Source organism: Typopeltis vanoorti, chromosome 6 (genome assembly GCF_054136105.1).
Source record: "Typopeltis vanoorti isolate ZY-2024b chromosome 6, IOZ_Tvanoo_1.0, whole genome shotgun sequence".
Taxonomy (NCBI): domain Eukaryota; kingdom Metazoa; phylum Arthropoda; class Arachnida; order Uropygi; family Thelyphonidae; genus Typopeltis; species Typopeltis vanoorti.
Genome location: NC_143554.1, coordinates 44528841 through 44555113, shown reverse-complemented (window position 1 = coordinate 44555113; position 26273 = coordinate 44528841). Strand labels below are relative to the sequence as shown.

Genomic DNA, 26273 nt, shown 5'->3' with positions numbered 1-26273 from the left:
GTGACCAAATCTGAGCACAGTAGTCGAGATGAGGTCTTATCAAGGCTCGGTACAGAGGAACCATAACTTGCTTGTCTCTGCTCGTCAAAGTATTTTTCGGCAACCAAGCGATTTGATGAGCTGATTTAACCACTTTTGCAATGTGTCCCCTAAACTTTATCTCCCTATCCACCAACACTCCCAAGTCCCTAACCTCATCAGTACAGTTCCACCAATGTGGTATACTGCTGCTAATCTTTTCACCCCAAAATGCATAACCTTACATTTTGTCACATTAAATTGACATCCATTCTCTCCTTAGCCCAGAACTCCAATCTATCCAAAACATCCTGCAAGATTTTGACATCTTCTGCATTCACTATTGCCCTACCCAATTTTGCATCATTAGCGAACAAATGAACCGTTCCTCTTAGATCCTTCCCTATATCTTTAATGAACAAACTGAAAAGTAGTGGTCCAATAACAGAACCCTGCAGCACACCACTAGTCACCACAAGTCCACATGTACCCTGTCTTAATTGTAAATTCCACTCCTTTAGCCACCTCCAAAGTCATGACCTTATGATCACTCTCACCAATTGGTAGCAACATGGTCATGTTCATTACAGCCACATTCTCAGATGCGATTACTAGGTCAAGCACTCTCTGCCCCCCCTAGTATTTTCCACTACATGCTGTCGCAGATAGTTATCCCTTAATAACTGCATAAAATCCAATTCCTTCCTCCCATGTATCCTCTCCTCCTTCAAATCAATGTTACCATAGTTGAAATCTCCCATAATAATTACATTCCTTCCACTCATTTCATCAATTAGTTTATGCATACTATCTCCACCATCTATCCCATCACCTGGTCTATAGCAGCACCCAACTGTATATTTTGTTCTGCTAGTCTCAATCTCACACCAAATAACCTCAAATGTGCTCTTTTCACTATCCTGCAGTTCAACTTTATTCTCCTTGGCTGCAGTTCATCAGCTATCATCAATAACACTCCTCCCCCCTCATTTTATTCTCTCTGTCCCTCCTAAACACACTATAATCTACACATTGTATCCCACTAACCATATCCTCTTCCATCAGCCATGTTTCACTAATGCCAATAACCTGTGGCCAGGAAGAGACAACTAAGGCCAAAAATTCTTCCTTCTTGTTCCTAATACTCCTGGCATTAGTATACATGAAATGCAGAGGTCCCTTTGTCCCACCCCTATCTTGATGCGTTATTCTAACTATCCCATTCCAATTACTTGTCTTTAGTACTGGCTCGGATACATTATATACATTCTTACACTCAACTGTCTCACTGATGTCCGCATATCCACTCCCCCCCCCTCCTTGGTAGTTCTAGTTTCCCTGGTTCTGCACATCCATTTTCACTTAATTCCGCAACACTTTTTCCAGTCAATGCACACCAAATCCATTCAAATGCAGGCCATCCATCTTGTATAAATCCTTTCGCCCATCAAACTCATTCCACATGTCCACAAATTCCACACCACACCGTCTGCATAACCTGTGCATAGAATCATTTGCAATTATGGACCTCCTTCTAAACTCCTCTCTGTCGTACCGTGGCAACAGACTCACCATCCTAACTCTGTCACTCTTTTCTTTCGCTACCTTTAACAATACTTTCAAGTCCTCTCTCATAAAAAATTTATCTCCTTTCAATTCATTCGCCACAACTATGAATTCTTTAACCCTCTGTTTTTGCACTCTAATACTCTCACTTACATCCTTAAATTTCGCACCCAGTAAGTACGATTTAGTTAAACTCTCATCTATCATGCCTCTTAATAACGAGTCACCGTACAACTTCATTTCTGAAACTCTCCCACTCTTACGCTTATTTTTCCTTTCAAACACTTGCTTATTTCTGTTAGCCGAGGCACTCTGGAAAGAGTTTTGCAGGTGCTCCAATTGCCGCTTCGCATTGTGTATTACTCTGCGTAACCATGCAGAGTAATACACAGTGCCATGTGATGAAAAAAATAATTCCTCATTTTTTTCATCATTTTCTCTCTCTCTGTATAATTGCTTTCACTCTCTCTCTTTGATCACCGCTTTCATTGCCATCTTGTACAACATCGCAATTCCCTATCAAGCCACTATTTTCACTCACATTCTCGCTTTCTTCTACCACAACAATCTCACGAACTGACACATACTTCAGTTCCTTACTTTCCTTACACTTTCTGCACAGTCTCCCACCACTATCATTTTCCATCCAAATTCCAGCCTTTTTCGGGAAAGCATACATCCCACATATATCACACCGGACAAACTCCCTCACATTAAAGTTTTTGAACAACGGCGTCGTATTTTTGGATGCCATTATTTTTTGTCGCATTGGCGCCATGTGCTATGAAACATATCTTTAAAATACTAAGTTAAATAAAACGGAATTCACACCAAAATCACACAGACACAACAAGCTACCAAAAATAACAATACTACGTTAAGATTTAAACCAATATTCCAATTTTCACTCAAAATAATACTTAGCTTTCGGAAGCTCTCTGAAAACACTATACACCATGTACTATATGCATGGTTTACTCCATAATGCAGCATGTGTGCTGAGAAAACAAAGCAACATGTAAAAGTGGATGTCTAAAGTGATTATTTTTAAAAGACTACTAAATGTAACAAGTGATAGAACAGTGACAGAAAACATTCAAGAGGAATGCAATCCCATCGTTGACATGGATGTTTCTGATTGTCTTTAGGTAGGAGATGAATCTCATCATCCAGTGTGAGATCACTACTATGTTTAGTGGAGGCCTGAAGAGCTTGAAAAAGTTCTATGTTTGGTCTCTGCAGCAGGGTTTCCAGACCATGAGAAAGTAAATTTTTAAAAAATACAAAAATATATATATAAATAAGAAAAAATAAATTTTTTCTTATTTATATATATGTTTGCATATAGGTTTGCATATAACCTTTTGTAGGCGAGAGCTACATAAAATTAAATAAATATATAAATAAAAATCAGAAATATATATCAATACTAGAAGCAAAAAAAAGGCATCTAAAATCTCAAATGTAGAAAAGCAACTTGAGTAGATGAGATTCAACCAGAAATGCTCAAATATAAGATGCAAGATTTACAACTGCACTGAATAATCCAGAAGTTATGGTCGAAAAGGTCAAATTCCAAAGGATTTGAGTAGAGCTCTTAGTGCCATTCTGTAAAAAAGGGAAATAAAACAATGTGATAATAAATTGCATAGGAACTTATACCTTCCTAGTTGAAGTATATGCCAACTAGACCTAGGTGGTAGATGACTTTCCCTCCTGGTGAAATACCACCACCTTGCTTACTAGAGACCTGAAGTAGTTACCACCATGCTCACTTTTTTTGTATTTCACTGATCAAGCTGGAAGAGAAGCAAAGATTTTTGCTGTAATAACTTAAAATAGCTCATTCACCTCCCTACCAGAATTCCTGACATTCCTCTTCACTTTTCCAATGCTCTGGATCTCTTTTTAACTGGCTCTCCTTCCAGGTACTCTGTACAGTGACTGCTCCTCTCGGCAATTCAGATCACAATCTCATCCATGTTTCATCTCTGGTGGAACATCCTTCCTTCGGCCATTCAGCTATAGAATGCACATGAGCCATACTTCAGCCATAGCATAGCACATGAGCTGAAGCTCATGTGCTATGCTATGGTATTACAACTATGTCAAACAGGAGGCCTTAAATGACTTTTATTCCTTTTTTCATGGTCAGACTACTGTTTTCATTCTTCTGATACAGATACCTGTTGTGATCTTGTTACAGAAATAATCCATATTGGAATGAAAACTTTCCTTCACCACTCTGTTCTGATTTCCCAATCCACATCTAAACTGTGGTTCTCCAAGAAGTGTGCCAGAGCTGGACAAGAAAAGCAGCCTATCACAAGTGGCTCGAGTCCAAAACACCTTCTCACCTGATTCCTTCTCAGCCTACATAGTTGCTTGCAACACTTGTTAAGTCACCATAAAAGGACAAAATCCAAATTCAACAAGGATAAATGTAGAAACTTGCTGCTTGTGCCACAGCAGTCACACCTTCTTGGTCTCATGCCAAAGCTGTTGGAGGCAACTTTTGTCCATTTGTGCTACCACCTTTATTTCACTCTAATGGTAGCATTATAACATCAACCAAAAACAAGGCTGACGTCTCTTCATTCTTCTCTTTCTCCTTCTCTACAGCTGACCATGGCAGATTACCTCCTCCTTTGCCTGGGGCATTGCATTTCATGTCCCCAGTGACCTTTCACCATCAGAAGACATCAGAAGAATCTTGAATAACTTGGATATCACAGGGGGCAACTAATACTGGTGGAGTCCCACCCATGGTAATCTGCCATGGGTGGGACTTGGGAAATGTGCCCCTGAACTGGCGCCTGTTATTTATCATCTATTCACTAAACTGTACTTAGCTGGCATCCACCTATAGCATGGAAGAAAGCCCATATACAGCTGGGTATCAAAAGGGGAAGATGAGGGTTTATTATCAAGCTTACTCTTGCAATGAATTTGTCTGAAGTGATAAACAAGAATATCAGCAATCAACTTCTTCAACACCTTGAGAACCGCCAGACTGGAGAAATCCATACCACCAGTATGGATTTTGCCAGTCTGGATCAACAAGAAATATCCTGGCTTGTGTCATGAATCTTTTGATCCATTCCATGGAAAGGTTTGACGAGACCTATGCCATTGCTCTTGACATCTCCAGAGTGGGGTCCAGCATCAAGGTCTTCTCAACAGATTACCACCATTTGCACTGCCTTGCCTGAGAAGTTGAATTATTAGTTTTCTCTCAGATCAATCCTTGCATGAGTGGTGGATGATGTTCTCTCAGTGCTGGTGTCCCTCAGGGCTGTGTTGTTTCACCCACCCTCTTTCTGATTTATAAAAATAACTTCTTCTCATATTGACTGCAAACCCTTTTTTATAGTTATGCTGATGATGGCATACTCCACTCATCTGCTCATATGTCAAGCCTTGTAGTAACTGTGCATCTCAAGCTTCAGGACCATTTGTAATAGGTGCCTAGAACAATGATCTACACAGTATCCTTATATTGGGTTGAAAACAATATAGTCAACTTCAGTGCTTCCAAACCAAGGTTGTACTTGTTTTCATGCAAAAAAAATCTCAGATCTGCTCCACTTGTTTTTATTATTATTATTATTAAGAGAGACCTCCACGGAGTCAGGGACTCATTGAGGGAGGCCACATACTATACACACCAGCCATCATACTTATTCTTGAATTCTTTCACACTGCTTGCGCTCACAACATCCAATGGCAATCCATTCCAATCATGCACCACCGTCTGAGAGAAAAATCTAGCCCTCACACCCTTCTTAGTGCCCTTCATTCTCAGCTTCCAAGGATGCCCTCTCATCCTTTCTCCGCCCCCCATAAATTGAAAAATTCCATCAATTGAAATCCTGTATGACTCTTTCAGAAGTTTGTCAGTCTCAATCATATCACTCCTCTTTCTCCTGTTTGCTAGTGTCTGCAGTCTACAAATTTTCAATCTGTCTTCATAATCAGTATTCCACAATCCTGATATCATTTTTAACATTCTCCTTTGTACTCTCTCCAATATATCAGAATCACAATGGAAACCAGACCCATGCACAATAGTCCAAGTGAGGTCTTATCAAGGCCTTGTAAAGAGGCAAAATAACATCCTTATCTTTAATGTGAACATTCGCTTCAGCACTGCAATTATCTTTTGAGTTGTATTTGCAATCTTTGCCCCACAACCCCTGAACTTCGATTTCCTATCTATTAACACTCCAAGATCCCTAGTCTCATCAGTTTCTTCGAGCTTAATCCTACCAATATATTATGACATTGGATATCTAATCATGTCAAAGCGAATGACTTTACATTTAGTGACACTGAACTGACACCCATTTTCCCATGCCCATAATTCCAGCCTATTCAAATCATTCTGCAAAGACTGCATATCAGCAGCATTCCTGATTACTCTACCTATCTTTGCATCATCAGCAAATAACTGTATGTCGTTTGTCAAATCCTTCCCAATATCATTGATGTACAGATTGAATAACAGTGGACCAAGCACTGATCCTTGTGGTACTAAACCTTGCAGACTCAATCCCCTGTATACCACTTTTTGATATCTGTCAGTCAACCATCCTCTTATCCATGCTAATATTGTATAACCCAAACCCATTTTCTGCAATTTATGCAGCAGCCTGCCATGCCATGTTCTGTCAAAAGCCTTAGCAAAATCCAAAAGTTTCATGGTGTATCCATTCCCCTCGTCTAGTTCAATGGTAACATTGTTATAGAATGCGAGCAAGTTGCTAAAACATGACCTTCTCTTAGTAAACACATGTTGTTCATTGCAAATTAGAGATTCACTGTTAACCTATTTCTGAATGCAGGCCTTAACCAATTTTTCCAAAATCTTCACCACCACTCAGGAGTGGTGGTGAAGTTTTAATGATGATTGGCTTGGCAGTTGGGACCAAATCTCTCTTCTTGAATTGACTCTTGCTGTATGCTTTTTTTTTTGGTATGATATCACTTCTGTGGCATCATCAGATTCCAAATAACTTCGTATCCTTTTCTGCTCAAGACTGTACTTCTCTGCTGATCAGTTTCTTACTCTAAATATATCCCAGGTCCAACCAACCTTGAACTGCTGCTCTCTTGTTTGAGGTGGTGCATCTAAGATCTTCCTAGAGATTCTTGATGCTGTTCAGAAGAGGGCAGTTCTGTTGATTAATGACATCTTTTTTTAGCTACTTTCCAATAGAAGATCAGCTTCTGCATTGTGTCTCTTCTGCAGATATTTCCATGGTCATTGTTTGGCAGAACTAGCATCTAGTATGCCTCCCATTTCTGCCAGAGGCCTGTTGCTCCCAGTCATCTTTCATATCTTCCACCCCAGTTCTGTGGAACAACCTCCCACGAGAAATTTCTAGTAGACTCAAGCCTCCAGCAGTTTGAGAAGAGCATTTGTAGATTACTCTACTCCTGATCTATGCCTATACATGACATTTATTTGCCATAGGCCCTTCTGCCTATCACGTGTGGAAGTAATATACATATAAAGAAAAAAAAAAAGATATGATTTACATATGCATACTTAAGATGAGGCTCCGAAAAATTAAGAAGGAAAACTTGGAGAAGAACAAGTTGGATTCAGACTAAACAGAGGTTGTCAGGATCAGATTATCACTTTAAAACAAACAGCTGAGAACTAATGTAACAAGCATCTATATTTAAGTTCTGTAGATGTGGAAAAGGCATATGACATGGCACCAAGAGAATCTATGATACAAATGGGACATCACATCAAGCAATACGTACACAAACTATATATAAGTTAAGTCAGCAGACAGAACTGAAGGAGGTACACGAAAAAGGTCTGATGCAAAATCGTGTGTGTGTGTGTGTAGGAATGTATATATTTTTACTTACACTCCAAGTGGTTAAAACTCTTAAATTCAAAATAAATACTGAAACTAAACTCTTAGTAAACTTTGCAGCAGATTTATCCCAGGATATTTTATATGTAACCTGACTTAACCTCTCTATTAACCTTAAATCCCATTACAACCATTAAACCTATTAAGAAATTGAGTCTTCAAAATAAAAATCTTTAATTTACAAAAAACACAAACATATACAACATCAAATTGCCTACTTAACTATGCAAGTGCCAGTGTATTCTTCAAACCACAACAACAAACACATTGTCACTACACAACTTCTTCACAATCACATAAACCAATAGATATTGTCCTATACGAGCAAAACTCCTAAAAAAAGTTAGTATCTTGCCTCCTATGGAACTTTTATTCTTTCTTGAGGTCACACAAGAAAAAGACATGCAAAAGCAGCTCACTATATGACAGTAATACAACATTCAACTTGCATCATGGAAGCACAGAAGACTGAAAAAAAACAAATCTTGTCCTCTTGTCTTCATCCAAGACACTTCTGTAACTTCACTTTCTATATGAAAGTAGCAGCAAGATCCATTTGACTAAACTACTAAAGACATAGTATTACTTTAGAATGAATTAACCTTCTATATGAAAGTCACAACATTTTTCTTAAAGCCCTAAGTCTTCTTTTTCTTTCTTCTTATTCTGTCCAGTCTTCATACATTGAAGACACAGAAACTTCACAGTTTTCTCCTGCTATGTTAAAAACACATCCACAGTTAGAAATCATGTCAGAATAAGAATCCTAAATAAAACAAACTTTACTGTGCCCATTCTATACGAACTGAAAATCAATAAAATTCCTTTCAGTTTAAACTGAAATAAATCCTATATTAATGACCATAAAAACTTTACACATCTCTTAATACAAGGATATCTTCTCTCAGTCTTTGTTTCTTTCTTCTTATTCTGTCCAGTCTTCATATATTGAAGACACAGAAACTCCACAGTTTTCTCCTGCTGTGTTCTTATTCTACTCCACAGGTAGCTGAACACTTAGCAACCTTCCATAATGAACTTCTTGCTTCTGCACATGCTGATTCATGAAATTCATAGCTATACAGTTATATAGTAAAAATTCATACTGTTAATGGATTTTTACTATATAACTGTATGAGGGTTGTACAATAAGTCCATGCAAAAATGAAGAAAACATAATTTTTTTGGGACAAACATTTTTTATTTTTCACAGTCTCCTTTGAGGTCTATACACTTAGTCCAACGATACTCGAGTTTTTTTGATTCCATCCCTATAGTATGATTTGTCCAACTTTTCAAAATAGGCAGTTCTTTTGGCAATCACCTCCTCACTTGATGAAAATCTCTTTTCTGCCAGCCATTTTTTCATGTTTGGAAACAGATAGTAGTCTGAGGGAGCCAAATCTGGAAAGTAGGAGGGATGCGAAAGGACTTCGTAGCGTAATTCGAACAATTTTGGGGTCACGATTGCAGAAGAGTGAGCGGGTGCATTGTCGTGGTGAAAAAGAATCTTCTTTTTTGCCAAATGTGGTCGTTTTTCCTTTATTTCATTATTTAAACGATCCAGCAAACACGCATAATACTCTGGTAATTGTTTAACCCTTTCCAAGAAGTCTATGAAGGTTATGCCACGAGCAACCCAAAAGACGGTGGCCACAACCTTTCCTGCTGAAGGAATGGTTTTCGCTTTTTTTGGTGCAGACTCCCCGCTTGCAGCCCATTGTTTCGACTGTTCCTTGGTCTCAGGCTGGTAGTGATGAATCCATGTTTCATCCACTGTTACGAAACGATGCAAAAATTCCTCTAGATTCCATTGAAACAGCTTCAAGCTGTCCTTGCAACAGTTCACACGTTGACGCTTTTGATACAGTGTGAGCAAACACGGCACCCATCTTGTGGATAGTTTTCTCATATGTAAATGTTCAATTAAAATATTAAGTATGCAGTCATTTGAGATGTCCACAGCCTTAGAAATTTCACGCACCTTCACTCTTCTATTATATATCACCATATCATGGATTTTTTCAATAATTTCTGGAGTAGTGATCTCAACAGGGAATCCAGAACACTCAGTGTCACTTGTGCTCATATGGCCACTTCGAAAGTTAACCACTTATTAACCATTCTAATCGAAGGTGCAGACTCATCATAATGTTTATCAAGCTTAGGTTTGGTTTCCTGAGCCGTTTTGCCTTTCAAAAAGTAATGTTTAATCACCATACGAAATTCTTTCTCATCCATTTTTCACAAATCACTGTACTTGATCGATTCAAATGAACGCCAAACACAGAGTAATAGATCTATCTGACTGAAACTTAGTGTGTGTGATCCTCCAACAGTTGCCAGCAACTAAAAATAACCTTGATATGTACTGGTGGCACCATCTCTTAGACTCTGCATGGACTTATCAAACAGCCCTCGTATAGCTATGAATTACATCAAGTGTGAGACCACTGACTTGTTTATTGAGGCAGCCTTCTCATGAAATGGCTTGAAAAAGTTCCATGTTTGGTCTCTAAAGCAGGATTTCAAAACTATGTAAAAATAAATAAATAAATTATAAAAATATATATATAATTAATAAAAATGAGGAAAAAATCCTTTAGGTTTGAATTAACCTTTCATGAGAGTGGGAACCACATTAAAAATAATGAAATAAATAAATAAATAAAAGCTATCTTCTTTGCATGTTATGATAACTAGTAAATTAACTAAGCTAACACATACGAAGATAGAAAAGCATGTTTATACTAATTTTGTTTATTATGAGCATAAACCTACTTATTCATAAACATTTTTTTTAAGTATTTTCCATGCACTCTCTAATAGCCATGTTTATTACATGATACCATGATCCCCTGAAGAAATCTGAGACCAGCAAAAGTCATGAATGTTTCTTAAATTTACAATTCACCAATGATACATTGTTTAATAATGATTAGTTTTCTGATCTTTTGTTTCATTATCTTTTGTAAACTGTAATGATTATAGTTTTGACATACTTCAAGGAATAGATAATATTAAAATATAAATATACACATAAAAGATAACATTTTCTAGTAATGAAATTAAACTTTATAAACAAATGTTTTGAACAAAAAAAAAAAATTATAAAATTTAACTGAGTAGTTAAATTTTATCAACAGAACACCAGCACTTTGGCCAAATTTCAAAATGAATATTCAGTATTTGGTGTTTCAGCACATCTCTAATATTAAATTACTGTGTTAATGTAAAAATAAACAAATGAACAAGATAACATAAATGTTTTACCTGGCGTGCTATTTTCTCTGAGATGCTGGATCAATCTCAATATAATTCTTGGCATCATTGCTTCAGCTACACAAAGAAGAGATGGAGGGGCACATGGCTTATCCAAATGAGCTTTAGGACCATGTTTATGACAAAAACTGTTTAAGAAAAAACATAGTAAATCAAAATACGATATATAATTTTTATTTCATACTAATTAATTATTATAAAATGGTTGAATTATTAGTTTTAGTACTGCAAAAAAACTTCTAGCCATCTAATATGGCATCATTATTAAAGATGAACCAAAGCTCTTAATTCCAAAACTATTACCATTGCCTGACTATCGCAGAGAACATTTGAAGTTCTTTCAGAAAAGCTTAGCTTTTCCTTTTCCTAAAACTATTAATTAGATAAATTAAAATGCTGTGCTTAGTAAAAACATTTAGTGTTTTACTATTCACTTAATAGGAAGTGTGACACTTTTTTTTCTCTTAACATTAAACATAATTTTGTGTGTGTGTGTTTGTGAGAGAGAGAGAGAGGCAGAAAGTATGTTCAACTTTATATTCACTAGAATATACAGAATATTTTTAAGGTCTATTTTATTGATAATAAAATAGAACAGTTGTCCATCAATTCTCAATATCAGTTTTTATTAAAATTATTACTAACTGATACCTTGCATCCAAATAAATGTAGCAGCTGGTTCTACTATATATAATTGGGTGTAAAATATCAGATATATAGGAAATGATGTATAATGCAAACATAAATGCTGTTACTAAATAACTTAATTTCATTAGTAACAACAATTAATTCTAATAAATAATATATACAAATTGTCAACAAGCTTCACCAGCTATTCTGTCTGGCTTCTTCAGGACAAGTATGACGGTACAATAACGTTTGCTAGTAAAAAAAGAAGAATGGAGTAACACAGTCAAATAAATTAAAATTAAAACCAATGCATAACATCATAAGCATGGAGCGCGGTGTCTCAGTCATTGTTCGCTGAGCGCGTTGTATAGTTTTTAGCAAAATGAAATTCTAATAAGCTGAGTGAATTTATTAAGCTTTTCCAGATGTCTTTCAGAATCATTCCTTGGTTTCTGTATTCTTGGTTTAGATTTTCTCCCAAACGGAGTACAACCGTGACTTCTTTGAAGTTTCTACATCGAAAATCTTCTTTATAATGCATGGAGCTGTTATCCCAATCGATGGTATGGTTAGAGATCGAGAAGTGATGGGCTAATTCTGAAGTGTCTGTTCTGTTGTTGTTCACGTCTCCTATATGTTATTTTCTTAGAATTTCCAGGCTTCTTGATGTTTGGCCTATGTAATTTAATCCACAGGAACATGGGATGTTGTATACACCTACATATCTTAAAATGTGGCACGTAGTTTTGACAGGTTTGAGAGCAACTTTGACGTTGAAAGACTTCATGAGTTTGGCTATTTTTGTTGAAACTGAGCCTGCATAAGAGATGCCGACGGACAATGTATATTGCGTGACAGGAGGTTGTTGCTGTGGAGGGTTTCTATAAAGAATCTTTTTGATTATATTTTTTGGGTAACTGTTGTTTACTAGTGTTTGAGATATAAGAGTGAGTTCAATCAAAGAGATCTTTTTCTTCTGAGATAATATTGGTCGCTCTATTTTTAAACACATGTATTATGCTGAGTTTTTGTGCAATATGGTAAGACGATTTGAAGTGCAGGTAACATCCAGTGTCTGTTGGTTTTCGATAGATTTTGAGCTGGATTTGTCCATTCTCTTGTTTCTTTATTAGTGTATCTAGAAAAGGCAATTGATTATTCTTTTCAAGCTCTAACCTGAACTTTATTTTTTGGTGGAAGGAATTTATTTTTGAAAGGAAATCAAATAAGGTAGTTTCAAGGTAGTTCCTCAGATCGAATTATTTCAAAGTGAATAACACAATTTATGAACAACTTGATGGCTTAGCCATGGGCAGTCCCTTATCACCTCCCTGCGCTGATCTGTTCATGGAAAAACTAGAAGCTGACATCCTTTCCAAAGTAAATCCAAAGTTGGTTTGGTAGAGATATGTAGATGATGTTTTCATTATTTGGAAAGGCACAGAAACTACCTTATTTGATTTCCTTACAAAAATAAATAAGGAAATCAAATAAGGTAGTTAGCTCCATGCTTATGATGTTATGCATCAGTTTTAATTTATCTGTGTTACTCCATTCTACTTTTTTACTAGCAAACATTATTATACTGTCATACTTGTCCTGAAGAAGCCAGACAGAATAGCTGGTGAAACTAGTTGACAATTTGTGTATATCATTTATTAATAAATGATCAACGAATAAAACCAAGAAAAAACAATTAATTCTATTTTAATTATAATTAAAATTTCTGTAATGCTGTGTTATTTATCAGTATGGTCATTCAAAAACAGAAATAAATGTTTAACGATATACAGGTTTACCAAAAACTGATGATAATAATAATCTGCTAACTTATTACCCAAAGACTGCTTTTTTTTTTTTTTTTTTTTGATGGCCATTCAACCTCTACTCTTAGCCATCATAGTTATCTCAAGATTACTAATTCAAAGGCATTTGGGAAAAAGAAAAGTACATCAAACATATGCTACTATCTCCCTAAATATTATTGTCAGAAATAGCATATTCTACAGCCCATATCTCAATTTTCAGGGTTAAAAAACCAAGTTTCCAGGAGAAAAAAACCCTACATGTCCATGCTAAAAACTGATTAACTTGGGAACCAGCTGAAAAAAGGTTCCCAAGTGAATAGAAAAAAGTTCCTATAGTCAGCAACCAGAGCATACTTAGAACAGTCTTTCTTCCTTCCTTTCAGTGGCCTAGTGCTATGGAAGAGAAAATACCATCACCATGGACTACACAAAACTGATAATTAAACAAAAATATAAAGCTGAAAATATAAACTAATTATTAAATGATTATTTATGTTAACTTATCTGTTACTTTTAAAAAAAATCACTTCTAGAGGATATTCAGTTACTGTTCCATTCCTAATGCAAACATATAGGGTCAGTCCTTGGCTGACAACAAACTTACGACCACTCATACTTACGATAGCCATTTCATTACAGTGCTCAAATATTATCTCACTACTCTAACCCATTGCTGCCAATGAGGGTGAAAGACTGTTCTAATTTTGGAAGGTGCATATTATCTTACATTATACAAAAAATATAGATGCAGCATGGAGTGAGGTGACAGCAGAGTATGTGAGCTGTGGTTGGAAGAAGCTGAAGAAAATGTATGTTCATACATTTTCTTCATTTGACAAAAACAAAGCCTTACAAGAGACTGGTGATAAGACAGTGCTCTAGCTAAAGAGCTAAGGTTTTATGATGGAGATACAGGTTGGTAGAGGCTGTGGAAGAAGAAGAGCACTAGAATGAAGACCTTACAAAGCTAAAACTACACACAAAGTTACAGAAGAAGAAGAAGAAAGAAGAAATGAAACACCAAGAAGATAGCTCCCCCCCCCAAAAAAAAAGTATACAGTGAAGTATATGTATACAAAGTATACAACTGGCAGAGGCATTTCCCTCTATTATTAAGGGAAGTTGTTTAAACAAATATAACCCCCAACATGGAAATATTCGGCAAAGTAGACAAAATATGCAAGCTGTAATTGATTGCTACAGAGAAATTTATGCAAAAAAGAAAAGAAAAAACCATACTGGACAGACTAAGTAAGGCCATAATGTGCACATTTTTAAAGAAGTCCTCAGAAAGCTTTGTTGCAATTCCTGAATCTGAAGATTTTATTGATGGGAACTAACTTCCTCTACCCCCCCCTTCTAATGAATCATCAAAATCGAGCAGCAGCTTTGAAGAATTACTCTTATGTTTCAAAGATACTTATTTTGCTAGTTAAGTTCCAAGAAAAAATCTTCACTCATGTTTCATTAGTTCTAACATTAACAAAATAATTTTGTTATAGAGGGTGAATTCACTATAATGAATATCTGCTAAAGTGAGAGATGAATACAAGGCTATCCAATACAAAAGGTTATTAGTTTCAAATCAACTTCTAATTCTTCTAAATTGATTTGTTACTTGTTAATTTTATCAACTTATTAATTTATCTTTAACAATGTCATGCCAATCTACAGCAATCTATATATATCTTGGATACCAAACTTGGAGACTGGATATCAGTGATTGTATTACTGGGAGCTATAACCAAAGAAATCGAGGCTATGAGCCCAGTATATTATGTTTGTTAACTGTGTGTTCTTCTATCTGGTTTATCTGCTTTATGGGATTTTCATCCCATAAAGCAGACATCACATCCCAGACAGGAATCAAACCCAGGACTAATGATGATGGTGGGAGGGGCACTCTTTCCTCCACTTCTAAGCTTTTCAATAGCCTCTAGAACATTTTGCCACCATCACGATATATAGTTTCTTTGGTTTAGCCACTTTTACACAGAGTATAGCTTACATTTATCTGTGTATTCTTTTATTGCTGACTTATTTGTTAGGAGCTCATCATACCGTGCTGTAAACATATTCAAATTCTCAGCAGACACCACACTCTCAGGCAATGCATTCCAATTATTCACAACTGCATGAAAAAAAAAAAACCTGCTTCTCAATCCCTTGTTCACACCCTCCTTATAGAGATTCCAAGGATGACCTCTTGTTCTCCCACCCCATCTCCCGCCATTTTATGAAAAACTTCTTTAACATTAAGTTCCAAGAAACAGCAGAGTATGTAAGCTGTGGTTGGAAGAAGCTGAAGAAAATATATGTTCATACATTAACAAGATTTCCTCTTCCTCTGCAAAGTCCCCACAAGACTGCAAATTGCATCTTCTCAACCTTTCTTCATATTCAACATTCCACAGATCAGAAACTACCTTAGTCAATCACCTCTAGACCCTTTCCATTATCTTTTCATCCTTTTGAAAACCAGGTCACCACATCTATGCACAGTAGTCCATATGTGGCCTAATCAAAACTTTATACAATGGAACCAGAATCTGCTTACTTCTACAAGTAAGTAGACTCTGCATCATTGCCAGAATTCATTGTGTTGTCCTCACAATTTTGGCAAAGCTGTAGGGGTGCTTAAGGGTGAGAATATCTATATAAAGCTGCTCAACTTTAATTCTTTTTAAAACTTTCTTACATATTTTTTTTTCAATGTGACAGACTGGTGGAATTTTCTCTCACTGGTGCAATTTGCCAAAAAATTCCCAGAGAAAATTTAAATTTACAAATAAAAAAAATTGAAAATAGATTAAAATTGAAAAAAAAAAAAAACTTTCCTAAAAATGTAATATGCTCAATATGTAATGAGTATTTAATAAATTATCAATTGCAATATCATTACTGCAATGACAATTTATTGCAGTAGTGTTATTGCAAATAAACTCAACTCTGAGAGCAGCATACTGATTCTCAAGAATGGCCAAGCCAAATGATCATTAAGCTGTACTAAATTAGAAATGAAGCACAGGAAATGGTCTGAAAGCTTATGTTACAAATTAGGATGAAGTAGTAAACAGCTGGTAGAATTCTTGAATTCTCTGACTGCTTCAGAAGTTACTAATCTGATGTGTTTTACTTCTAACCCAAAAAGATTAACACGTTCGCTGCCAACTACGAGTATACTCGTAGTTCGTATATGAGCTACACAGCCAGCTACGAGTGTACTCGTATGACGCTTACGGCAATGAGATTACCGTACTGACCTTGAAGAAGTGAAAATGCTTGGCTTGTGGAGCTAACAGCAAAACTGTGTATAGTCATAGATGGTATATGCTCTGCACAATCCAACTACAAGTATACTCGTATGGCACTTACCGCCAGCAACGAGATTACCGTACTGACCTTGAAGAAGTGAAATTGCTCGGTATACAGGACCAGACTATGCTGAAGTAGCGTGGTAGCGAACATGTTAAATATCCCCCCACACACACACCTCCAAGATAAATGTCAATCTTGAGAAGGGATAGGATGTGATGATGTCTGGTGATTTTTGTATTACTGAAGATAAAAGAAGGCAAATTGTGATTATTTTTTTTAATTTTTTTGTGAGAAAGGAGGAAAAATATTGCATTTTTATTCATTAAAGGTGGTCCAGTTCTCCTCACCACACTGGAGAATGGTATGGACATCATGGTTGAAGATCTTGAAGCTTGGGATATATGTGTGCCCTGTGTAATTTATCAAATGACAGGATGGGTGGATGGATGGATGGGGGTGCACTATCATCAGCAAAACAGTGCATAGGATTGTGGAAAGATTTTCTGGTTGGTTATAACAGACATTATACTTGATAAGAAATTATATTCTTCTTTCAATCATATACCCAAATGTCATCATAAATGTGAAATAACTTTATGACTAGTCTACTTATTAATAAAGACTGATGACTTCACTTCAATTGCTTTAGGAGGGAAGGATCACTACCCAGACTGGTTTTGACTTTTGTTGATGTCTCATTAGTGGAAGCCAGACCCAACAAAATACCAAAGTTAAATGAATGCATAAGTCATATATTTCCTATCACTTTTTCGTAAGGTTTATCACCTTAACAATAAGATGATCCACTTTTTTTCTACCTGTATGTATGTATGTATTCCGTATTCATTTAACCTCAGTATCTTCTTAGGTTTGGCCTGCACACTAATGAGACCTCAATAAAGGTCAAAACCAGTCTGGGTAGTAACCCTTTCCATAATGTTTTTGCATTATAGAATACCAAGACAACTGATGTGAAGTCAATAGTCTCTATATACAAGTACATTAGTCATGAAGTTACTTCACCCTTATTCTTAAACTTGGGTATAGGATTAAAACAAGAATATAATTTCTTGTTAAGTATAAGAGAGAGAGGTCATTTATGCACAGCAGAGAGAGAGAGAGAGAATAAATGATAGAACAGAACTTGGAAGTACTCTTGCATTGGTGGAGAATACAATGTGAAATGCAAAGAACTGAGGAAACTAGTTACCCGATTACAGAGGATGGAAGAGAGGTCAAAAGATGGCAATTTGCTGAGTAGGTCACAATGCAAAACACCTGTGAATGCCAAGAGCAACAGCGTGTTTCTCCAAACCTTTCTATAGCATACGTATATTCAGTGGTGGATGTCGGCAAAGAGATGTACACTGCATCTAGAGAAGAATCTATACTGGTCGCTGATTAACTGGTGGACCTCTATGTGGTGGAGAAATTTCCATTATTTTGGAAAGGACTGAGGTGAGGGCAAATCAGTTGGCTGTTGGCCAGTAGAATGTTGTATCTTTTCTGGAATAGGTTGGATATCAGCTTGCTTCCATGTATTCAGATAAGTGCAAGCTAAGTATAAAAAATTGTAGAGATAATATAGGACAGGTATTAGTTCTGAAGCACAGCTTTTGAATACCCATCAAGACCAGAATGAGTTTATGGTATCAGGTTATTTAAGATTCTACTAGTGTCTTTTTTTTCTTTTTTTATTTCTTTGTAAGATCACGAAAAACATATTAGTGCAATGTTTCTGGTATCACAGAGGTAATTTGTCTTGATCATCAATGCAAGATGAAGAAGAAGAATGATATCAGAAGGTCAGTTTTATCTTTAAGTGCTTTGACAGGTGAGCAGAAGAAGAATCCAAACACCTCTTTGCAAGGGAACAAAAAACATGACTGGCATTTAGCCAGGAGATGAGTTTCTGTGTTGACCCTTTCAGAGTTCAGATCTAGATTTTGTAATGTTGCATGCATCAGTATAATCTGAGTATGAAGCTGAAGTTTCTGCTGCAAGCCATCTTCAGTACGCTGAATCAGGGGCACGCCGGCCGTATGTGCAATGTGTGCGATGCACACAGGTGCCAGGATAGTAAAGGCACCAAAGATTTGGTATGATATTTTAAATAAAATGAATTTTGTCAGCAAAATACTGCAGTCTTCATCTATGAATCTCCAACTTACTTTAGATGCATTGAATGATCTAAATCAATTTTTAAATGATTATAGATTGGTGGGAGGACTAGGGACCATCCATGGAAACTAGGCAAGAGTGTGGTTAGCAAGGGTGTTAAAACTAGGTTTTTTACTTGGAGAGTGCTGACTGAGTGGAATAAGTTGCCAGAGTGGGTGCCATGACTGCGAATGAATTCAAGGCAAAGTATGATAGATACTGTGTGGATTTGAATAGTTGTTCTTGACATGATGTTAGGGCCTCCCTCGATGAGTCTAATGACTCCTTGGAGTTGCCCATAATAATAATAGCTCTGATGAAACTTTCAAAGAAATTGTAGAAAGCTAAACTTAATTGCAGCAAAATTTGATGCAGAATCTGTATTTTGTAGTAGTAGACCACTAAGGCGGCGTAAAAAGACAACACAATTTGATTACAAACATGAAAATGAAAAATATGAATTCATTTCAGTTTTTGTATTTGTTAAGTACTTCACAAAATATATTTATTATCTTGTTGGAAAACGTTAGAACAAAAATTAACACATGAGAATCGTTCAGACATTGACACAGACGATTTATGCGAAAAAATTTTACACTGTCAACCATTTATTTCTAATTTTAAAAACGATATATATCAGATAATTCAGTATATTTATTCAAATGACTTAATCACAGTTTATCCAAACTTAACAATTGCTCTTCGGATTCTTTTATCATTACCGGTATCTGTAGCATCTGCAGAACGGTCCTTTTCTAAACTTAAAATTATTAAAAAATACTTGCGCTCCACAATGGTACAAGACAGACTTTCAATTCTTGCCATTATATCAATAGAGTCGTATATTTTGGATCAACTTGATATACATGATATTATTCGAGAATTTTCATTAATGAAAACTAGAAAAGTTCAATTCACTAAGTGATTTTTCTTTCTGTTTAAATATTTATTTAACTATTTCTTTACCCAATAATGTTTAATATGTTCCTATTTTATATACTTGTAAGTTACTGTTATTTATTTATCTTATTATTATTTTTTTTTTTTTTCAAATTATTTTTGTTGTTTTTGTACCCTTCTTGTATGTTTATTGTTTTTTATACATTTTTTTTTTTGTAATTTCTGCTTTTTGTTCAATAAACTTATAATATATTTCGTATTTCATTTTAACTCACTGAAACGTTTTTATAAAATGATTTTTTATTGGGGGGAGGAGTATAGAGCGCCAACTAAAGTTTTGCACACATGCGCCGGACGCTACTAGCGTACCCCTGTGCTGAATGTTTCTTTTGAACTGCCTTAGTACACCTTGGGATGTTGAAGTGATTTGGGGAAGGTTGTTCTGTAGGAGAAAAAAACTTTCAGAAGATAATGGTTTGAGATATCACGAGGAGAAGTGACCTCTAAAGCATACCTGGAAGAACTGGTTGAGAAATGATCAAAGATTTTGTGAAAGTGGAAAGGATTATCAGATATCTGATTAGCAGATATATGATTTGGGTCAAATTACTGATTATAGATATTTCCATATCTCTTCCAGTTTGTTCAATGGAACTAGCAAAGGGAAGCCAGCTGAAATTGTGGACCTTAAAGTCAACTAAGAAGATCACTCACTGTTTGGATAACTGGTTGGAGAGTTAAGCTTCAGGAATAAAAAAAAGATAGTTAAAATGGATATCCAATGCAGATTTCACATTATTTGCCATTCCCATCTGTTCACTGATATGCGAGTCAAGCCTGCAAACTCTGCACACCACTCCTTCAGATTACTTACTCGTTGTCTTGGCTGTCTCCTCTTCAGTCTATACCATCCACTGTAGCAAACATCAAGGTTTTGATCTTTCTGTTCTTATCCATCCAACAGCAAGGTCCAAATAGTGTAAGTTTCCTTGGAATTATTGTCTGCATTAGATTCTTTATCAACCCACATCTTTCCTTCTCTCCATCCTTTCAGCACTGTTCTTTCTAGTTCATCTTCTTCAATAATAACTATATCATATGCAAATCATAAATTACTGATTTTTGTACATTAAACTGAAATTCTCCTTTATGGCATCTACTGTTCTTCCCAACAACATGTTAGGATGCTAAAATATATTAAGTCTCTGTGTCCAGCACCTCTTTTTATCCAGGACTGTTTCCTGTGCTGGATAAAAGTGAAACTATCTTCCTGTTTCACAATTTCTCATGTTAGCCTCTTGCATTATCACTGATATTCCACAACAAACATATCAGGTTCCTATCCACTTCATAAGATTTGAATACAGCCCATGTCACTTGCTGATCTATACTGTCAAATGCTTTCTGAAAGTCGACAAAGGCATTAATATTTTTAATGTTACATAAAGCTTTCTCCACAATTAATCTTAACATTAATATTGGATGCACAATAGTTATGTCTCTTCTAAATCCTATTTACTCATCGAGATTTACTTCCATTAGTATCCCTATTCTTTCTGTTAATATCGTCATAAGTTCTTTTCCTTCATGAATCAGAGCAATTGTTCTGTAATTTTTCAAGTCCACTTTATTTTTTTTGTGAATGGGTATTAGAATTGATATTGTCCAACTTTTTGGTGCTTTCCTTTTGTTCTATTATCACCTCACCACCATACCATGCTTCAGAATTTCTCAAGTGATCTCATACGTTTGCTGCCTCTACAACCTCATTCTTCAGTATCTCTCCCTCTCTCTCTCCATCTGCACTCAATGGTGATGTTTCCTTCAATTTATCAATTTCATAATAGAGAAAGTGATAAATACAGCAGAACATTAACACAGAAATACAGATGAACATTACTGTATTGGTCAAGGAAATCTGGTAAGTCCGAGGAGGTCAAAAGCATATATACTTACTACAGAAACAATGTCTTTTCCTTCTTCTAGGAACATCTGCAATGACAAAGTTTCAACCATCTCACTGCTTATATTGGAGATGTCAAAACAGTGGACCAAACCTGGTTCACTAATAATGTTCACACAGCCCTTAAGAATATATATATAAAAAAAAAAAATCAGCTAAAAACATTTATTTGTGTAAATGTCCAGTCTTCATGAGCAAGTATGCATTCAACCACCTATCACCACAAACTGTGTGTAGACCTAATTTTTAATATTCTTACATTAATATTAGAAGGCCTATTTTTTTTAAACATTGACCCCCACACGTGAAAGGCCACAAGACCTATAACCAGGGTTGGCCGAGAGTATCTGATGCCCCTAGGCAAAGAAAATTTAGGCACCCCTATGAATTATCAGAGGTCTTATTTCACGAATACTACAAATCAGAATCCCTGCCACTGCAATTCTATGAAAATTTCCATGCCATTCTTATACTGATTTAGAATAAACTGAACTGAATTAACAAGACGATTCTGTGAGAAAATGAATGACGTAATCCCCAACTTCTCAGATCTCAGCTCTCTGAGATCTGAGAAGTTGGGGATTCTCTGAGATCTGAGAATCCCCAACTTCTCAGATCTCAGAGAGCTTGCAAAAACAGGGCTTAATCTAAAAATCAACAGAATTAAGTCTATAGGGAATGAAGATAAGAAGTAAGAACAGTCAGTTAGTCATGACCACTGATTGTTAGTTTGAGGGATACCCTGGAACTTCCCCACTCATCTTGGGACAGATGCCAGGAGGAGGAAAATACTCTGCACTTGAGGTTAAGTATACAAAGAGCAGGGGAGTGGAAGAGATAGAGAAAGGCAAAAATAATGTAGGATCATCAACAAGCACCAGGACGGCTTGTCTTATTTCAGTTTTTTATTATTAATCAAGGTTTTACTAATTTTTTTCAAAGGTTGTAATTTTCCCCCGAACTATGTAGAAAAATCTGGCATCCCGAAGTCTTAGCACCCCTAGACGATTGCCTAGGTTCGCCTAATGATAAAACCGGCCCTGCCTATACTATAGTGCCATATGTGGGAAAGTGATGAAGGGGAAAAAATGTAGCCTGTTAATGTTTCTTAAAGAGTGGGAGGTTGCACTCAGTGGAAAAAATAGTATGGAGGAGATTGTTCCAAAGAATAGAGGTGAATGGAGTGAAGGAAGCTGATGACAAGTTAGCTCATGTGTTTGAAGCTGGACAGTGCATGGGTGTTGACTAGTGGCTGCTCTAGTTCAATGGTTAGAAGAAAGGTGGAGGAATGGTAACAGCCAATTCAGAGGAGCAATGCCCATGAAAGTACCTATAGAAAAGACAACACTGAAACAGAGCCCCTATGATAAAGTGACTGAAGGGAGTCTGTGAGGGGAAGGGTTGTCTATTAAGCAGAATGCCCTCTTCTGAATATCAAGAATTCTTAGAGAGGTCTTGGGTACTCCACCACAAATGTGGGAACAGTGCTCAGACTTATAGCGTTAGGAGTTGAGAGGAAGAGAAGTAATGTTTAAAACAGAAGAGGACACCAAGCTTTTTAGAGGCTAAGGAGGCTATGTGAGCAATATGTTTGTGCTAAGATAAACTGGATGTGACAGTCAACATAGGGAGAAAAAGTTAATCTTGAAATGACAGTGGAACATTATCAGAGATGAGAGGGGAGATGAGGTAAGATTTTTCTTGCAGGGTAATAAGGCAAGCTTGAGGTTTTTTTAATTTTTATTTTGGCATTGAAATTTACTAAGTTGTCTTTGCCCCATTTCAGAATGTTGAGGAAGTCAGTGTTCAAGTAACTGGTTATTTATGGAAGATCTTCAGGCATCTAACATTAGGGTACTGCAGAATTTACTGAATGATGAAGAGGAACGAAGAGTACTGTCATCGGTGAAGCTGAAAATAGGATTTGAAGTCAGAGGTTATTGATGTAAAGGAGAAAGAGTGTGGATTTCTGTAGTAGGCACTGTGGCAACTCTCAGTAACCCTGAGGTATTATGGCAATGATGGAGAAATCGGATGAAAGGAAACCATCCACAAGATTTATTTCCAGCTTCCTCACAGTGTAGTATGGAGGCCATAAGATGGTAGTTTGTTCAGTAGGCCTCAGTGCCAGACACAATCAAATGCCTTAGAAATATTGAGAGCAATACATATTCTTCCCATGGCCTGAGCCCAAAGGTAGGGGAGATTAGCTAAGAGGTCAGCTGTAAAATGAGAATAGCAGAATCCATACTGGTGATCACTAATTAACTGTCTAATTAAGTCTCCAGGTAATGAAGCAGGTGGCTGTTGATAACCTCCATCACTTTTGAAAGTACTGAGGTATGAGTAATGGGATGACAGATGGCCGACTTTTGTCTACTTTTTTTGGGGGTAGATATAGGCTTGCTTAAATGCTGTTGGGTAGATGTCAGTAGAATATGAAAGTTTATATAGACAATACAGGATGGATGTCAATTCTGGAGTACGTCTTGAGCACAACCGAAGGAATACCATCTGGACCAGGAGCCTTTTAGTATCAAGATTAATGAGAGTTTTTCTGATGATCCTTTTGGCAAAAGTTTTGAGGAGACATGCAGTGGGCAGTTTGTGAAAGTATGGGAGGTGATTTTCTTTGGTCATTCAGGCAGAAGTTGGAGGAAAATATTGATGCCAAGAGGTCTGCATTTTCCTTGGGTGAGGTTACCATAGTGCCATCAGGATGCAAAAGAGGTGGTAACATTGAAGGGCAGAAGTTACACTCATAATGCTCAACAGCCTTAGCAAGGGATCAGAAGGCCTGACTGCCAGTTGAGTATGAAATCTGATTTGGAATCATTGGTAACTTTTTTTCTTTTTTTTTTTTTGCACATGTTTCTAACTGTTATGTGAGTTGAATGAGAAGCTGGATTTTTTAATTTAAAACATTGAACACATGTCACCACACTACCTAATAATCCTCTTCACTTTCATGACACCCATGATCTCTTTTTACCAGACCTCCTGATATATATGCGTGTGTGTGTGTGTGTGTGTGTGTGTGTGTGTGTGTGTGCGCGCGCGCGCGCAGAATGCTAGAGTGTACAGAGGATTTGAAATTGGAAGTGTGAACACCATTTAGTCTTGAGCAGGATAAAACTGAATTTCATATTGAAAAGAAGAACATGTAAGAAAGTTTTAAAGCAAATAAAAGTTAAGCAGCTCTCAGATGTGAATTGTAGACTAAGATATACAAACATTATTGAAGAAAAAATTAAATAGTTTAAGAACAGGAACTAAAACTTGGAGATTCAGTGGCAAGTCCTGAAGAAAACATTGATTCAGCCAGAGAACTATGTGATGAGGTTGTGTGCTAGGATAGAAAAATAAGAACTCCATGGTGGACACAGGAAATTAAAGAGGCAGTGAAGGAAAAGAAGAAAGCATATCAAAAGTTCCTGGCAAATAACTCAGTTTGTGCTCTTAGAGAATACAGGGAAAAATGTAAGAAAGCTAAACACCGTGTAAAACTAGCTAAACAGAAGTCATGGGAAGACTTTGGTAAGAACATAGAAAATAAATATCAAGAAGGTGGCAAGATATTCCAGAGATTGTTGAAGAAGCTCAGAAATAGAGGAAAGAGCTGTAAAAGGAATTAGAGACGATAAAGGTGACATGAAAACTGGAGAAAAGATATCCTTGAAGTATAGAGTAATTTTTCAGAGTAATTACTTCAAAAAATTGCTAAATGAAACAATTAGTGACAGCAGAATGGTAAAAAACACTGACTAGGAATGCAATCAGGAATACATATCCATATTTAAAGTAGAAAAAGCCATTAAAAGCCTGAAATGTGAAACAGTAGATGATATTCGACCAGAAATACTCAAGTATGAAGGTACAACAAGTCTTGCAGTGGCTGCACTGCATAGTTCAGAAGGCCTGGACAGTAGAGTGAATTCCAGATGATTGGAGTAGAGCTCTCATAGTACACATATATAAAAAGGGAAATAAAACTGAATGTGAGAATTACAGATGTATTTTCTCTACTGGGTGTTCCTGGTAAGATATATGCAAGTATACTTGAGAAATGGTTGAGGTTTGTGGAAGAGAAGCTTGGTGAAGAACAAGCTGGATTCATGCCAAATACAGGCTGTCAGGATCAGATTTTCACTTTACGACAAATAGTTGAGAAATTGTGGGAATATAACAAAGATCTGTATTTAAGTTTCATTGATCTGGAAAAGGCATATGACAAGGTGCCAAGAGAGAAGCTTTATTGAAAACACTACAATTGCATGCTGTCACTGGGGCATTATATCAAACAATACTTAGTCTTTATTTGAGCCCCTCCATGTGGGACACCTGTTTGTGGTGGAGGGGACCTCCCAGTGATGGTACTGGCCCTTTTCATTCTTCCTCTTTTTCTTTGCTTTTCTTCCCGTATTCTTTGCTCTACTTCTCCTGAATCTTTTTCACTACCCTTTTTCCAGACTACCATCACTGGGATCCAACGCCCTGCCGCCGTGTTTGCCGTGCAGTGCGACCTGTGGACATCCGGAAAGGGGGGATCCTGGTAGTCTTGCACTACTTTGGCCCCTGCTTCAGCAAGACGGGTGGTCCTGGATGGCCCAGCCAGGATCAATTGGCTAGTGGGCTTGCCTGCAGGGGTCAACGGTGTTGCAGTAAGAGTCTCACCCCATGGTCCGGGGTCAGGATCGTAGATCTGCTGCAGTGCTGGTATAGTGTCCAGGTTAG

The 26273-nt window shown here is 36.6% G+C and overlaps 1 protein-coding gene across 2 annotated transcripts in view; it reads right to left on the bottom strand.

The window, feature by feature from the left end:
* Window positions 1–26273, bottom strand: part of Ubr3 (Ubr3 ubiquitin ligase) — a 542232-nt gene that overhangs the window by 464302 nt on the left and 51657 nt on the right. For both annotated transcript variants that reach the window (XM_090394146.1, XM_090394147.1), the window contains exon 3: window positions 10752–10888. In XM_090394146.1, the coding sequence (XP_090250272.1) occupies window positions 10752–10888 (137 nt within the window). The remainder of the gene's footprint in view (window positions 1–10751; window positions 10889–26273) is intronic.